At 56.3% G+C, this 14,925-nt stretch overlaps 1 protein-coding gene across 4 annotated transcripts in view; it reads left to right on the top strand.

Annotated features, from left to right (window-relative positions):
- The window catches only part of jmjd1cb (jumonji domain containing 1Cb), a 101,092-nt gene extending 86,483 nt beyond the window's left edge, over nucleotides 1-14,609 (top strand). For all 4 annotated transcript variants that reach the window (XM_064320357.1, XM_064320356.1, XM_064320355.1 and 1 more), the window contains 17 exons: nucleotides 1-2,067; nucleotides 2,910-3,111; nucleotides 3,649-3,863; nucleotides 4,364-4,516; nucleotides 5,274-5,363; nucleotides 5,883-6,010; nucleotides 6,257-6,473; nucleotides 6,937-7,154; nucleotides 7,311-7,592; nucleotides 8,611-8,779; nucleotides 8,881-8,971; nucleotides 9,077-9,207; nucleotides 9,726-9,848; nucleotides 10,863-11,002; nucleotides 11,459-11,635; nucleotides 12,516-12,647; nucleotides 13,584-14,609. The exon at nucleotides 1-2,067 is cut by the window's left edge and continues 191 nt beyond it. In XM_064320357.1, the coding sequence (XP_064176427.1) occupies nucleotides 1-2,067; nucleotides 2,910-3,111; nucleotides 3,649-3,863; nucleotides 4,364-4,516; nucleotides 5,274-5,363; nucleotides 5,883-6,010; nucleotides 6,257-6,473; nucleotides 6,937-7,154; nucleotides 7,311-7,592; nucleotides 8,611-8,779; nucleotides 8,881-8,971; nucleotides 9,077-9,207; nucleotides 9,726-9,848; nucleotides 10,863-11,002; nucleotides 11,459-11,635; nucleotides 12,516-12,647; nucleotides 13,584-13,679 (4,631 nt within the window). In that variant the 3' untranslated portion in view covers nucleotides 13,680-14,609. The remainder of the gene's footprint in view (nucleotides 2,068-2,909; nucleotides 3,112-3,648; nucleotides 3,864-4,363; nucleotides 4,517-5,273; nucleotides 5,364-5,882; nucleotides 6,011-6,256; nucleotides 6,474-6,936; nucleotides 7,155-7,310; nucleotides 7,593-8,610; nucleotides 8,780-8,880; nucleotides 8,972-9,076; nucleotides 9,208-9,725; nucleotides 9,849-10,862; nucleotides 11,003-11,458; nucleotides 11,636-12,515; nucleotides 12,648-13,583) is intronic.
- The last annotated feature ends 316 nt before the right edge of the window (nucleotides 14,610-14,925 follow it).

Raw genomic sequence — 14,925 nt, 5'->3', positions numbered from 1 at the left:
ACGCCGGCGACCGCGCCAGCAAGTACAAGGAGGAGAACCGGCGCATCCTCCAGGAGAGCATCGAGGTGGCGCCCTTCACCGCCAAGATCCGGCCCAGCGAGGCCGAGAGGGAGCCGTACGCGCGGGCCCCGCCCAAGGGCCACGCCGCGCACCCGGACAAAGAGCTGGGGCGCTCTTCCCCCGCCTCCGCCGCCGCCGCCGCCGAACTCTACAAGTTCAAGCATGCCGTCCCCCAGACCCTGCCCCCCAGCAACTACTTCACCACCCTGTCCAACAGCGTGCCCAACGAGCCGCCCCGCCTCTACCCCTCCAAGGAGCTCAACTCCTACTTCGACAAGGTGGGCGGAGCCGGGGGCGGGGCCGGGAGCGGCCAGCCGGCCCCCGCGTCCGGCCCCCTGTCGCTGGTGGGGTACGGCGGGGGGAAGCCCTTCTCCAAGCCCCCTCCGCTCATCAAGCACCAGCCCGAGGGGGAGGGGCTGGTGGGCAAGATCAGCGAGCAGCTCTCCCAGCAGGTGGCCATGCACCCCCTGAGCGCCCCGGGCCCCAGCGAGAGGCGCGCCCCCGCCGGCTCGCCCTCCAACCCCCTCAGGTGCATGCCGGCCCTCCACCGGGCCCCCGTCTTTCACCCCCCCACCCAGCAGACGCTGGACCGCAAGGAGGCGGGCTACGGAGGCCGGCTGTCCCCGCCCACGCTCACGCCCATCCAGCCCGTCAGCACGGCGGGGAAGGTGTCGGAGCAGCAGAAGCCGCCGACGCTGCTCCCGGAGCTGCGGGAGGTGGGCGGGGCCGGGAAGGGCGGGGCCGAGATGGGCTCGCCGGAGGCGTGGAAGGCCGGGGAGCCCCAGGGCCACGAGAAGGCCCCCGGGTGGCCCTCGGAGAAGGGCGGGGCGAAGCCGCAGGCCGCCACCGCCTCCGTCATCGTGCGCCAGTCCACCTGCATAAAGTACGACGGCTCGCCGGGCCCCAGGGCCGCGGCCAAAGAGCCGGAAAGGCCCTTCCCCGGCAAGGGCCAGACGGACCTCCCGAAACCTGAGCAGGGCAGGGAGGGCGGCAGAGTCATCCTGCCCAACACCAACCTGGAGGACGCGTGCGTGCAGTACAAGAAGAGCCTGCTCCGAGCATCGCAGCGCGCCCCCAGCCCCGCCCCCAGCCCCGCCGCCGCCTCCGCCAACCCCGCGTGCAGCACCAAGCCCGACGCGAGCGCCCCCGCGTGCTCCGCCCCCAGCGTCCTCAGCCGGGCGGGCTCGGAGCCGTCTTATTCGCCGTCGGTCGCGGGCGCCGGACGGGCGCCGGCCCACCTGGGCACGGAGGCGCAGGAGGACAGGTCCCGCACCGCCTCCCCCGGCGCCTTCCCGGCCCCGCCCGCCGCGGGGGTTGCCACGGCGACCGCCCCGGGCCAGCCGTACTCCACCAGCTTCGTCCACCCAAAAAAGCACAAGGCGGCGCTGGCGGCGGCGGCCCAGTCCAGGAGTGCGGGCGCCCCCGAGGGCGAGCCTGCCCCCGTCCCCAAAGCCCCGCCCTGCCCGCCGCCCGTCCTGCAGGACGGCCCCGCCCCCGGCAACGCCCTGGGCAAATCGGGCGGCTCCCTGACCAACGGGCAGCCGGCCCAGCTGATCCAGCCCAACTACCACAAGCTGAAGAAGGCCTGGCTCACCCGCCACTCGGAGGAGGACCGCATCACCAACAAGGCGGAGAAGCTGGGCGGCGCCGCGGCCGAGATCATCAAGCCCTGCACCGTCAGCCTCATCGCCTCCACCTCCGGCGACGTGGAGATGGGCAAGGAGCCCAAGGGCCCCGGCGAGCGGCCGCCCCCCGCCGCGGAGGACCGGCGGACGCGCCGCTGCTCCAAGCGCGCCTACGAGTCGGGCTCGGAGAGCGGCGAGGACTCGGACGAGAGCGAGAGCAAGGCGGAGCAGCGCGCCAAGCGCCAGCCCAAGCCCACCTACAAGAAGAAGCAGAACGACATGCAGCGGAGGAAGGGCGACGAGAGGGACGAGGACGAGCTCAAGCCCAACGGCATCTTCAGGAGCGCCCGCGAGAAGACCAAGCTCAAGCTGGCCAGCAGCAGTAAGTCTCCCCCGCACACACGGACCTCCGTCTCGCCGTGTAGGAAACGGCACGGCGGCCATCTTGTTTCACCGTCCGCTTCGAATATTCAGTTTGTGTGCGTATCGTGGTTTAAAGAAATGCTATTCCTTCGACGCCCTGGATATTAGACGCTTTATGTTCTTGTTGTTAGCTCTGAAAAGGGAAGCCATTGCACGGCAGGGGAATGTTGAGCTCTTCACATCTGGTCTGCAGCTGTGCATGTGGAAAAAAAAAAAACTGACGAGGAATGTTCACGTTTATGTGAAGCACATCTTGCCAGGACATGTTAAGCGTTTGCTTTCTCTTAACTGGAAAACTCCCTGAGCTTTCTGGTAGCTTTTGCGGATTATTATTTTCTATAGAGAACAGCTCCTTTGTTGCTAAGTCATATTTCACTGAGTCGGTTGTCAACGGTGCCTTTCGCTGTAAGATTTATATACCAGCGGGTACTGGCCTGTGCTTGCGGGTAGGAACGAACTTCCGCCCTCCGCTTTGGTTAATTACTTTAATTGTCGTTTGATTTCGAATGTGAAACGCTCAGCATGAGAATGGGGTGTGGAGTATTTGTTTAGAAGCTCTTTCTAGTGTTGTACTGTGTCGATCAGTGTCATTACTGCCGCCCTCAAACTGTCCTGAAGCTCGTTATGTGAAACGTGCCCTTTGTCTTGCACTGAGTTAGTTATGCTCTGAGGGATTCGGCTGGGTGGAGTAAAGCGGTTTTTAGTAGGCCTTTGTTCATCCGGTGTAAGATGGTTTTCCAGGAAAGCCGCGGCGCAGGCTAGCCCGCCCCCGGCGCTCACGCACGCCCCCCTGCCTTTCAGACGGCATCCCGCGCTCCGTGCTGAAGGACTGGCGCAAGGTGAAGAAGCTGAAGCAGACGGGGGAGTCCTTCCTGCAGGACGACTCCTGCTCCGAGATCGGGCCCAACCTGCAGAAGTGCCGCGAGTGCCGGGTGGTCCGCAGCAAGAAGGGGGAGGAGCCCGCCCACTCGCCCGTCTTCTGCCGCTTCTACTACTTCCGCCGGTACGTCGAGTCGGCCCCGCCCCCGTTTCCCTCCCCTCCCGCTTCTGTGTCCGATAGCTTTAGCCGCACTCCCGCTCAGCCTCAGAGCCATCCGCCATTTTGTGTCTGAGCCGCGGTGCCTTCGACAGCGCGGTCAGCGCGTCCCCCCACCCCCCACCATCGAACCCCTCCCCGGAGCCGGCCCCTCGACGGCTCCCCGCCCCGCTGCCCCCCGCGTCGCTCCAGATTAGCCGCGCTCGGCGCTTGTTTTTGCGGCTGCCTCCCCTTCCGTAATTGCGCGCGGGCTTCAGACGGCCGCCACGGACAGATTTATCCCAGCGGGCGGACGCAATGAAAGAGAATTCTGATATGCGCTCAGCGGGAGCCGCTCTGCGCCGTCGCCGGGGGAACGCTCTCCTCCGGTTGATGCTCGGCTTTTTGTCATTGTTTTTATTGCCATTATAGGTTTGTTTTGAATACGTTTTAAAAGGCGGTTGCTATTGGAGACGGCGTCCTCGCCCTGACTGTTCTCTGCTCGTTCTCCCCCCCCCCCCACAGCCTCTCGTACAGCAAGAACGGCGTGATCCGCATCGACGGGTTCTCGTCCCCGGACCAGTACGACGAGGAGGCGGTCAGCCTGTGGGCGCCGGACGTGTACGAGGACAACGAGCTGGACCTGGAGACGTCCAAGTACATCCTCAGCCACATCGGGGACAAGTTCTGCCAGCTGGTCCTGACCGAGAGCGCGGCGGCCACCTGGATCAAGAAAGACGGTCAGCCTGGTTTCCCTGTGCAGCGCTTCCTGCTGTTACTGTATCACAGTTCTCCCTGTTACTGCAGCCTGCCAACACAGAAAATATTTTTGGATCAGATTTTATTATATCTCTGCGTTCCAAAGGCATAGATGCATGTTTATAGCAGTTTTTTCTTCGCTGGCTTAGTTATGATTTATACAAAGTCGTGTTTTAGATAGTCGAAATGCAATAGTTACAGGATCCTCCAAACCTTTAGGTAAAGGTTGTATGTAGGGGGTCACAGTTTTGGTGAACTGAGGCGAACATCCCCGACTTTTTCCCTCCCCTCAGCCGTGCGTACCATCTGTCGCTCGGAACGCGGCCGCAGCTGGGAATGTTCCTGCGAGCGAACGTTCGTCTCATCCGCGGCTGTTTGGGAATGTTCCTGCGAGCGAACGTTCGTCTCATCCGCGGCTGTTTGGGAATGTTCCTGCGAGCGAACGTTCGTCTCATCCGCGGCTGTTTGCTTTGCCTTTCAGCCAAGATCGCCTGGAAGAGGGCCGTGCGGGGCGTGCGGGAGATGTGCGACGCATGCGAGGCCACGCTGTTCAACATGCACTGGGTCTGCCAGAAATGCGGATTCGTCGTTTGTTTGGACTGTTACAAGGCGAAGGAGAGGAAGAGCTCCAAAGGTCAGCCACGGTTTTGATTTCTTCCTGAAAGTTGCGCCATAGAACGTAGACTCCAAATGCTATAGTCATTGTACCCCCCCCCCCACCCCCCACCCCACGCCTGTCCAAACCCCCAGCCCCCATTTCCCCTCCTTCCTTTGTTTGCTGTAGCAGTTCATCACAGCAGTCCCCAGTTCCTCCAGTAAAAGCTCTCTGCAGTGTTTTGATGGCTTTAAAAGTGCTGGGTGGGTATAAATCAGCGGTGCCCTCTGCTGGAGGTGCGGGTGGTGCGCTCTAGGGGGAACATATGCGGATGAGCCAGTCATACCTTCTGTTTCCGAAAGTTTTCTCCATATGACCCAGCCACCTTGGTCTTTAGCCTCCCCTGCTGGCGCTCCTGGTCTACTGAATCTCCACGGTGGGGGGGGGATACTGACTCTGCTGTGGTGGACTGCACTGAACAAATTGAACGCGCTGCAGGCCATAAAACACCCCACCCCAGCCTCAGCCTCCTGCGCTTCTCTGGGCTCGGAAGAAGCGCGCCACTCAAGCTGAATTGTTGCGGCTGCTGTAGCTCCTTTATTTACCCGGCGCTCACAGAGCGAGCGCTGTCCCCTCCGCGGTGAATCCTTCAGCTCGCGGGCGGCGGGGCTGAGTTAATCACGGCCGGCGTCGTGTTCAGACGAGGCCCCTCGTTTGTGTTGGGAGAGACGGGCTCTGTTCGTCCGCTGATTAACGTGCCCCCCCCCTTCCCCCCCCCTTTTTCATTCTGCCGCAGACAAAGAGCTGTACGCCTGGCTGAAGTGCGTGAAGGGACAGCCGCACGACCACAAGCACCTGATGCCCACGCAGATCATTCCGGGGACCGGTACGGAGCTGCGCTCTCGCCCCTGGCCCTCGGCCAAGGCCACCGCCGTCCTTCCTGTCACTGTAGCCCGGCGGCGGGGGAAATCAGCTCCCCTTTCTCAGAGAACGAAACCCGCCCCGCATGCGGATGATGACCGGGCGACGGGTGTAAACCTAGCCTAGCCTAGCCTAGCCGAACCGAAAACATGACCTCTCCCTAAACATCACAGGTTGTGCTTTTGTGTGTGCCTTTGGTGTGCTTGAAGGGCTGCCAAGTTCACACGGTTTTGTACTGTATGTTCATGATGTACTAGTATTTGTTGTTTCCTGGGAAGTAAGGGAGGGTTTCTGCGGTTCTGGGTTACACCCATGATATTTCTTTATTTCATGACGTAGTCATAGTAATACTTCTAGTAATACATGGTAATATTCAAACCGTATCTTTCTCTTTGCGTGTGAATATGTAAATACTGCAGAGTGATGTATTCACAGGAGAATGTGTAAATGTGTTCGATGTGTAAAATGCCTTTTTTTCTCACAGTTTTGACAGATCTGGTCAATGCCATGCACATGCTCAGAGAGAAGTATGGCATCAAGTCGCACTGTACATGTGCGGGGAAGCACACAGCACTGCTCAACAAGATCCCGTCCACCAACGGAGTCTCCCAGGTATTAAAAAGAGTCCTCTCTGCCTTCTCTCCCTCTCCCTCTCTCTCTCTCTCTCTCCCCCTCCCTCCCTCCCTCCCTCTCCTCCTCTGTTGTTACCGTTTCCAAAACAAAAGTGGTAGGTTGTTCGCCCTTGTCACTGTGTTAGAACAGCGTGTGACTGGGGATCTTGGAACGCTCGGGTTGTTTGTGATGTCACGGTTAGCGGCGGCGGCGGTGCTAACGCATTCCTCCCCGCTGCCCGTGCAGGTTTTGCAGAACGTGCTGAACCACAGCAACAAGCTCTCCCTGTGCAAGCCCGACGCCGCGCAGCAGAACCCCGCCCAGAAGGTGGAGGCCAACGGGGGCAGCAGCCCCGCCAGCGACACCAGCACCGACAGCAGCCGGCTGACCCCGCCCGAGTCCCAGTCCCCCCTGCACTTCCTGGCCGATCTGGCCGAGCAGAAATCCAGGGAGGAGAAGAAAGGTGGGTGTGGTGTGGGGTGGTGGGGGCGGTTTTGGGGGTTTGGGAGGGGTGATAGGGGCGGGAGACTCTGAGCGCTTAAACAACACAATAACAGGAAGCAGTCTGGCGGGGGATTTGGCTAATGGCGAGCGGCGCTGCGGCAGTGGAAAGCGGGGGCCTGCCTGCCAGCGCTCCAGATTTTTCCTGTGCTGCTGTCAGGCGGCCAGCATTCCTTAAATGTGGCGTTCAGTGGTGTGCGTTACGGGCGGGCCAGCGCGTCGGCCCGCTGCAGGCAGGCAGGCCGGGCCGTCCCCCGGGAGGCCCGCATAAGCGCCTGTTTATCTGATGCAATCCCTCGGCCCTGTTTTTTTAATCCGCCGACGCCGCCCTCTGCGGAGTTACCTTCGCTTCAGCCTGGGGAGCGGCGGCTGGCGAAGGCGCTGGCGGGTTTCTCCGTTCGTTTATTCCCTTTCCTTTCGCGCAGAGAACAAGGAGTCGCCGCTGGGGAAGATGGCGAAGGAGGAGAAGGATCACCCGGACGGCCTGGAGGCTCTGCACTGCAAGTCCAGCGCGCTGGTGTCCAACAGCACGGAGCAGGGCTCCACGCTGCGCGACCTGCTCACCACCACCGCCGGCAAGCTGCGGCTGGGCTCCACCGATGCCGGCATCGCCTTCGCCCCCGTGTACTCCACCGCCTCGCAGGTGAGCGCCCCGCCCCGCCCCGCCCCGTTACTCTAACCCAACACCGCCAGGAAAACACGCTCCCTCTCTCTACACGGGTTCTGTGTCTAACATTCGCCTTTTGTTCTCTCTCTCTCCTCGCCCCTCCCCCCTCCCTCTCCTCTCCCCGCTGCCCAGACCGGCAAGAGCGGCAGGACCATGCCCAACATCCTGGATGACATCATCGCCTCCGTGGTGGAAAACAAGATCCCGGCCAGCCGGGGCGCCAAGCTGAGCCTGAAGCAGGAAGCCTGCGAGGAGCCCAAGGCCGAGCGCAGGAAGCCCAGCGCGGAGGAGCCCCCGAAGCTCCACGCCGACATCCCCCACGCCTGGCTGTACGAGCGCCGCCTGCTCTGGCTCAAGGACCACCGCAACCCCGCCAACTGGAAGCTCTTCAGGGAGTGCTGGAGGCAGGGGCAGGTCAGTGCTCCCCCCGTGACATCACCGCCGGGCTCGCCCGGGATTGGCCGAGCGCGTGTCCTGTATGCACAGTTCCGCTCGTGCACACTTCCTGGGTCGCTCCCCGCTGCAGATGCAGTACGGTCCTCACAGTGGAGCAGAGGAGCAGAGGAAGCAGACACACAGCAGTTAGTTATCCACACGGCCCCTCCTCTCTGTTTACCTCCGTCTGAGGCCACAGCACGCTCTCCTGCACTTCACATCCTGTCCTGTCAGCACTATTCGGCTCCCTTCCTCATATTTTACCTCCCCTTCCCACCCCACAAATCCCCACAGACATTTTGTTTTTTTTTTTAAATAGAATTGGACGGCTTGTTTACTGCCTCATAGAAAATTTACACAAAGAGAGAAGGGCTCAGTCATTTAAATCTGGGGAAGACTGCGCAGGAGTGTCTGCGTAGTTTATTACGCGATCTGCTCATTTACAGTTTGTAACGTCGCTGACTGGCTGTTTGGGGAAATGGAATCATTTTGTTCCTGTGAATCTTGGTCTTGGTACAATTTGGGAATTTATTGAGGATTTGAGTGCTCGCTATCGTAAATTAGTAACCTGGTTATAAGTTACATTGATTACGGTTTGCCTGTGTTACCCTTCAACAAATGTCTGCCCAGAGATAGAGTGTGGAATGTGCTAGAATGTTTTATTCGGCTGTAGTTTCATTTTAACTGTGTCCCTGTTTATACAGCAAGGAGATTTGTGGGCACATTGTTGATGAAAGGTTCACCTCAAATCGTAGTTTCACCTTGAACATTAGGCTACATTATTCTTCATTTTATATTGTAATATTTTATTCACTAAGGAAGCTGAATCACCTTCATGAATTACTAGAGTAGACTACCTGCAGGGAAACACATTTATAATTTTTAATTCTCCATTAATTTTGTTCAAATATTTATTTTGTGTCTGAAAATATAATTGTGTCATTGAAAGTGCCTCCGCTGTGATCTGTGAGCTCACAGTTGTGCTTTTGCATTTCAGCCGGTGCTGGTGTCGGGGGTGCACAGGAGGCTGAACGCCGGTCTGTGGAAGGCCGAGTCCTTCAACCAGGAGTTCGCTGACCACCAAGGGGACCTTCTGAACTGCAAGGACGGGGTGGTCTCCAACTCCGGCATCAAGGAGTTCTGGGACGGCTTTGAGGACCTGACGAGTGAGTTTCCCCCCAAATTCCCCGTCTTCCTGAGCTGGGAACCGGGAGCTCTCAGAACGGTCCACTCACTGGTGTTTCCCTGCCCTGCTCTCTCCCTCCAGAGCGACCCAAATCTAAGGACGGGGACACCATGGTGTACCGGCTGAAGGACTGGCCCTCGGGGGAGGAGTTCATGGCGCTCATGCCCTCTAGGTAGGCCGCCTCGGGACAGCTGCTTCGGGTTTTAACGTCAGCAGGCTCTGTGCCTCTCTGCGTGTGCGTTCCCTACGCTGACCCTCGTCCCCTCCTGCTTCACAGGTACGACGATCTAATGAAGAACCTGCCCCTCCCCGAATACTCGGACCCCGAGGGGAGCCTCAACCTGGCCTCCCACCTGCCCACTTTCTTCGTCCGGCCGGACCTGGGTCCCCGGCTGTGCTGCGCGTACGGTACGAGATTTGAGCCTGCAGCCCCCTGTCACTCTTTGTGCTTTACCGTACATATAACAGGCACTGAGAAAGGCATTCACTTTAAAACTGAGCTACTGTGTGTGTGTGTGTGTGTGTGTGTGTGTGTGTGTGGTGTGTGTGTGTGTGTGTGTGTGTGTGTGTGTGTGTGTGTGTGTGTGAACTTGGGTATGTACCAGGTAGGCTGGAAGTAGAGCCTGTCAATTGATGCTTGGCTCATTAAAGCAGCAGACATCAGACTGGTGTTTAATGTTTACCTGAATGAAGGTGCGTTTGTGTGCCGTTTGTGTGCGGTTGTGTGCGGTTTGTGTGCGTTCGTGTGCGGTTGTGTGCGGTTTGTGTGCGGGTGTGTGCGGTTTGTGTCGGTTGGTGCGTTTGTGTGCTGTCGTTTGTGTGCGGGTTGTGTGCGGTTTGTATGCGTTTGTGTGCGGTTTGTGTGCGTTTGTGTGCGGGTGTCTCTTCAGTACGGTGGTGGATCTGACCCTCTCCTCTCTCCCCAGGCGTGGCCGCCTCACAGGAGCAGGACTTTGGGACGGCCAACCTTCACATGGAGGTGTCCGACATCGTGAGCGTCCTCGTCTACGTCGGCGTCGCCAAGGGAAACGGAGTCCTCTCTAAAACAGGTAGGGCCGCCGCCGCCGCCGCCGCCGCCAACCGTCTCCACAGCCCGGTGTCAGCCGCTTTCAGAAAGTAGGTCAGGCCGTTTTCTCCAGGAGAGGAAAAAATTCTTTTTTTTTTTTTTTTGTGGGAAAGTAACGGTCAGGGTTTCGCATTCTCCCCCCCCCCCACCACCCCCCCTCGTGCCACAGCGCACAAAAAAGGAAAACATGCCGCAGACGTTAAAGAATTCCTCTAACAATGGAATGTGGACGGCCGGCTGAAGAGAAGCATCTGGAAGGAGTTTCAGGAGCGACCGAGCCCAGTGTAATCTCTCAGCGTACAAGACAAAAAAAAGAGAAAAAACCGCCTCCTTCGTGCTGAAGCAACGCTGACTAAAACTTTAAAACTTGTCCTGAGTTTCACCGAAAACAGACACTCCGGTGAAAAAAAACGCAAGCGGCCCCCTAAAATGGCGCATAAACCTGATTTAAATCCCCAGGAGCTCGAAAAGAAGTAACTTAAATCTGGGGGAGAGGGTGGAAAAAAAATATATATGGAAATGAGCAGAAATGCTAAGGGGATTAGCTGGTTGGCTGTTGAATGGTGGGGGTCTTTTTTTAGATCCGTGTTTGTGTGTGTGTCGGGTAGGGAGACGGGCTCTGCTGTTTTGACTTGTTGCAGCGCCTCAGTCGTGTCCTGTCTCCTGACAGAGGAAGCCTTTCTGGAATGTGATACCCCAACCCCCACCCACCATCACCCCCACCCCCACCCCCACCCGCACCCCCACCCCCTCCCCCGCCCCAGACTATTTATAGCAGCGAGGCTTTCAGACCTCCAGAAAGAGGAACGGGCTTTAAAGCACGGGCAGACACCACCGCCCCGTCTTCATTGTCATGCATTTTTAAACGCGCCCCCTTCACGGGGAGAGGCGGGCAGAAGCGCCTGTCAGCGGGCTGGCGGTGTCTGACTGCGCGTTTGTCTGCGTGTGTGTGTGTGTGTGTGTGTGTGTGTGTGCGCGTGCGTGCGTGTCATTGCAGGTGTGCTGAAGAGACTGGAGGAGGAGGATCTGGATGACAGTGTGAAGAAAAGATTAAAAGACTCCAGCGAGACTCCGGGAGCCTTGTGGCACATCTACGTGAGCAAAGACGTGGAGAAAATCAAAGAGTTCCTGCACAAGGTTATTTTTAGCTTCATTCCCCCCCCCCCAGTCCTGCAGTGACTCACTGAAACGGGACAGTCTGTGTCCCCCCAGTCTGTTTGAATGTCCTCAGGACACGGCCTCCCTCCAGACAAAGAATGAATTGGGGACACTTAATTACTCTCCCCCCTCTTGAACTGTAGTCTCCTTTATGCGGCGGCCTGCACAATGCTCTGATCTTCAGGAGGCAGGATTGGCACGCTGGGCCGTCAGTCCTGAGTGGGGGCTTGTCTTTCATAGGGAAATCACCAGTCAGCAGTTCTAAGCAGGGGGGGTCACGGTGGGCTGAAGTGTATTGAGAGTGCGTGTGCATTTGGGCACTTGGCAGCGCTGAGTATTCTCAGGGGGGGGAAGGCGATTTGTCTCGCGGCGGTTCGGCGGCTGGCAGACCCCGCGCTCATCCGCGCGCGCCCGTGCGTTTGGCTTGGCCCGCAGGTGGCGAAGGAGCAGGGCGTGGAGGTGCCGGCGGAGCACGACCCCATCCGCGAGCCGGGCTGCTACCTGAGCAGGAAGCTGCGGCAGCGGCTGCTGGAGGAGCACGGCGTGCAGGGCTGGACCGTGGTGCAGTTCCTGGGAGACTCCGTCCTCATCCCGGCCGGAGCCCTGCACCAGGTCCGCACGCCTGCCGTCTGTCACCTCCTCTCTCTCTGTGTCTCTCTCTCCGCTACATTTCTGTGCCTGTCCACATTTTACCTCCTCTCTCTCTGTGTGTGTCTCTGTCTGATACGTTTCTCTGCCTGTCCCTCTTTCACCTCCTCTCTCTGTCTCTCTCTGCTACCTTTCTGTCCCCCTTCTACCTCCTCTCTCTGTGTCTTTGTCTCTGTCTCTGCTCCCTTTCACCTTCTCTCTCTCTGTCTCTCTCTGCTACCTCTCTGCCTGTCTCCCTTTCACCTACTCTCCCTTTCCCTCCCCCTCTCTCTCTGTCTGCAACCTTTCTCTTCCTGTCTCCCTTTCACCTTCTCTCTCTCTCCCACTCTTTCTCTCTTTCTGCTTTCTCCGCCAGTCGCCCTTTCACCTTCTCTCTGTCTCTATCTCTCTCGCTCCCTCTCTCTCTCTCTCTGTTTGTCTCTTTGTCTACATTCCTCTGCCTTTCCTCTTTCACCTTCTGTCTTTGTCCTCCGCTCTGAATTTGTTTGTCTGTTTCGTCCCTTTCTGTTTGTCCTCACTCTCTCTATTTCTCTCTGCTTGGTGGAGTTGTCTGTACTGTTCTCTCCTTTATGCGTATGTCTCTAAATCTACCGGTTGCCTTGGTAACTATTACTCTTGTCCCCTCTTGATATCATGCATCATTCTCCGATAAATTCATCTTTCAGATCTGCTGTAGTTTCCTCCTGAATGTGAGATGAGGATGGTGTGTGTGTGTGTGTGTGTGTGTGTGTGGAGTAGCGGTTGTGCTGTCTGGAGGAAGTACACTGCAATGCAGCGATAACGCTCTTCTCTCTCTCTCTCTTTCTCCCTCTCTCTCTTTCTCTCTCTCTCTCATGCTCCTCAGGTGCAGAACCTTCACAGTTGTGTTCAAGTGATTAATGACTTTGTGTCACCCGAACATGTGGTGCACTCATTTCATTTAACACAGGAACTGAGATCCTCCAAAGAAGAAATTAACTACGAAGATAAGCTACAGGTAAGAGGGCGTTTGAGCTCTTTCTCGCCGCAAATGGTCCCCATTAATTACCAGGCCCGCTCTCCTCCCTCAGTCTTCCCCTCCTCCGCCTGCGTTAAAGCCACTACGCGGGCAAATGGGATGCAGTCCAGCACTCAACTCGCCCGGGTTTCAAGGAAAGAAAGAAAAAAAAGGCTGGCTTTAGCTATACTGTTATGGCTTCATTTGTTATCAGTCATTCTCTCCGGACAGCTTTATGAAGGGTCCATTTTACGGTAATGGACTCTGTCAGCGGTCACACCGTCCGGTTCCCGGCGAGAGCGAATCGCGCGGAGGGCTCTTTCGCGCGGTTTAGCGTCGCGGCGCTGGCTAGTCATTTTTAAAAGCGGAGGCTGGTTTAGGGGAGTCGTCCGGGATTCATAGCGACCGAAGCCTTTGGTCCTCGCCGTGTTCCACGCGCCCTGGAAGCGGGGCGGCCTCCGTCGCGCCCCAGCCTCGCGAGCGCTTCCGCGCGCTGCTGCGCAAGTAAAACATTCCGGATTTTGCGGAGCGCCGGCTGGGCTCAGTAAGTGGGCCACCCCTGGCTCAGAGAGAGAGATGAGAAACTATGAAACCGCGCCGCCTCTCCCCTCGCAAAACGCGCCTTCATTTTTTACCGAGCGGCCCGCGTTTCACGCGTCGCGTAAGAGCGCGCTTCCCCCCCCCACCCCCGAAACGTGTGAAAGTGATTCATTACTCTGGGAGAGGCGTGCTGGTGCCCGAGCGCTCGGCCCGCTCGAAACCAGCCGCCCCGCAATTTGGGCCCATTTCCAGCCGCCATTTAGCCCATTACTCCATCCATTCCGGCTCTCTCTCTCTCTCTCTCTCTCTCTCCCCCTCCCGCCGCGGGTGCGGGGGCGAGCCGGAGCAGACCCGTAATGGCTCCGTAACAGCCCGTGTCCCGTTTCCTTTCTGTAGGTCAAGAACATCTTTTATCACTGTGTGAAAAACGCAGTGGGAACATTGAAGAGGTGCTGCACCGAAGAGCAGGACGAAGCAGAAGAGAACTCATGACACTTTCCCCTCGTCGCTGTTGAAGAATGACGCGCGTCTCGGACGTTCTTCATCATCTCACACGAAATATGCACACTAACCTTAGCATCATGAACCTCCAGTGCCAAGCAGACTAAAAAAAAAAAAACTCTATTTATTTGTTACTGACACCATAGCAGTATAGCCCAGAGCATCAGGATAACTGTGATTCAATGCAAGTGTAAAGATAATCTGCAAGTAACAGCACTGCTGTTCCCTCTAGTGGTTGTTTTTTTTTTTTTTTCGTTTTGTTCGTTCGTTCGTTCGTTCGTTTGTCCTGTTTTTTTCTTTCGTTCTTGTATATTGTTTCAGTGGAAAAATATTCAAATGATGTATTTATTTTTTAAGAGTTCTATGCTATTATGTGTTATAGATCAAATGTAAATGTGACTTGTACAGTTTGCTAAATCGATTCTGAATACCGTTCACTACATTGAGACAGTTACTGTGAGAGGATACGGACACCAGCTATTGCCTGTACTTGGGAATCTTTGCTGAATTGCAGTCCTCATGCCATATCTTTTGAAAATGAACTGCCAAACTATTGTAAACAGTGTAAAGTTATATTATGTAAAGAAAACTACAGGCTAAATGAATAACACAGAACACTTCAGCATTTTATTAAAGAAAAGTATTCGCTGTAAAATGGAGACATTTACAAAAGTTGTAATTTATTCAAGAATATCGTCTCGTTTTGTTAAGATTTACTATGGTGAACTTTTGAAGTTAAATGAAAACAAATAAAAAACTTATTATGCTGTGTAAATATATACATATATACATTCAATGATGTATTTTTTTAAAACATGGCTTGCTTCAATTTCAAATTTTAAAAGTGCAAGTGTTACATGCTTTGTACATTGAAGTTCAAAGGGGTTTTACATTTTCCATTAAAATGGATTTATCAAAGTCGGACTGTGTGCTGTCTTTTGTTGCGCAGTGAAGTGTGGGGGACAATAATGTCTTTGTCGCTGGGGTAATGGATTCAGCGGGAGGCGGGGCTGAACAGAGACGGGGGGAATGCCACCATTGTCCCGGGGCACGTGGGTATCTGACTTATCTGCTTTTTCACCAACCGAGAAAACCTGGCCCGTTTTTTTTTTTTACAATTTAATCTGAAAAACGCGATTTCTCTTGAGGGCCAGATGTTTCTAGTTGTGTTGTAATTTCATGAACTCCAAAAGACCCAGGAAAAGCATTTTGTGGTTAATTATGTGACATTTGATTT

Source organism: Anguilla rostrata, chromosome 2 (genome assembly GCF_018555375.3).
Source record: "Anguilla rostrata isolate EN2019 chromosome 2, ASM1855537v3, whole genome shotgun sequence".
Taxonomy (NCBI): domain Eukaryota; kingdom Metazoa; phylum Chordata; class Actinopteri; order Anguilliformes; family Anguillidae; genus Anguilla; species Anguilla rostrata.
This window is presented reverse-complemented; position numbering and strand designations above follow the sequence as displayed.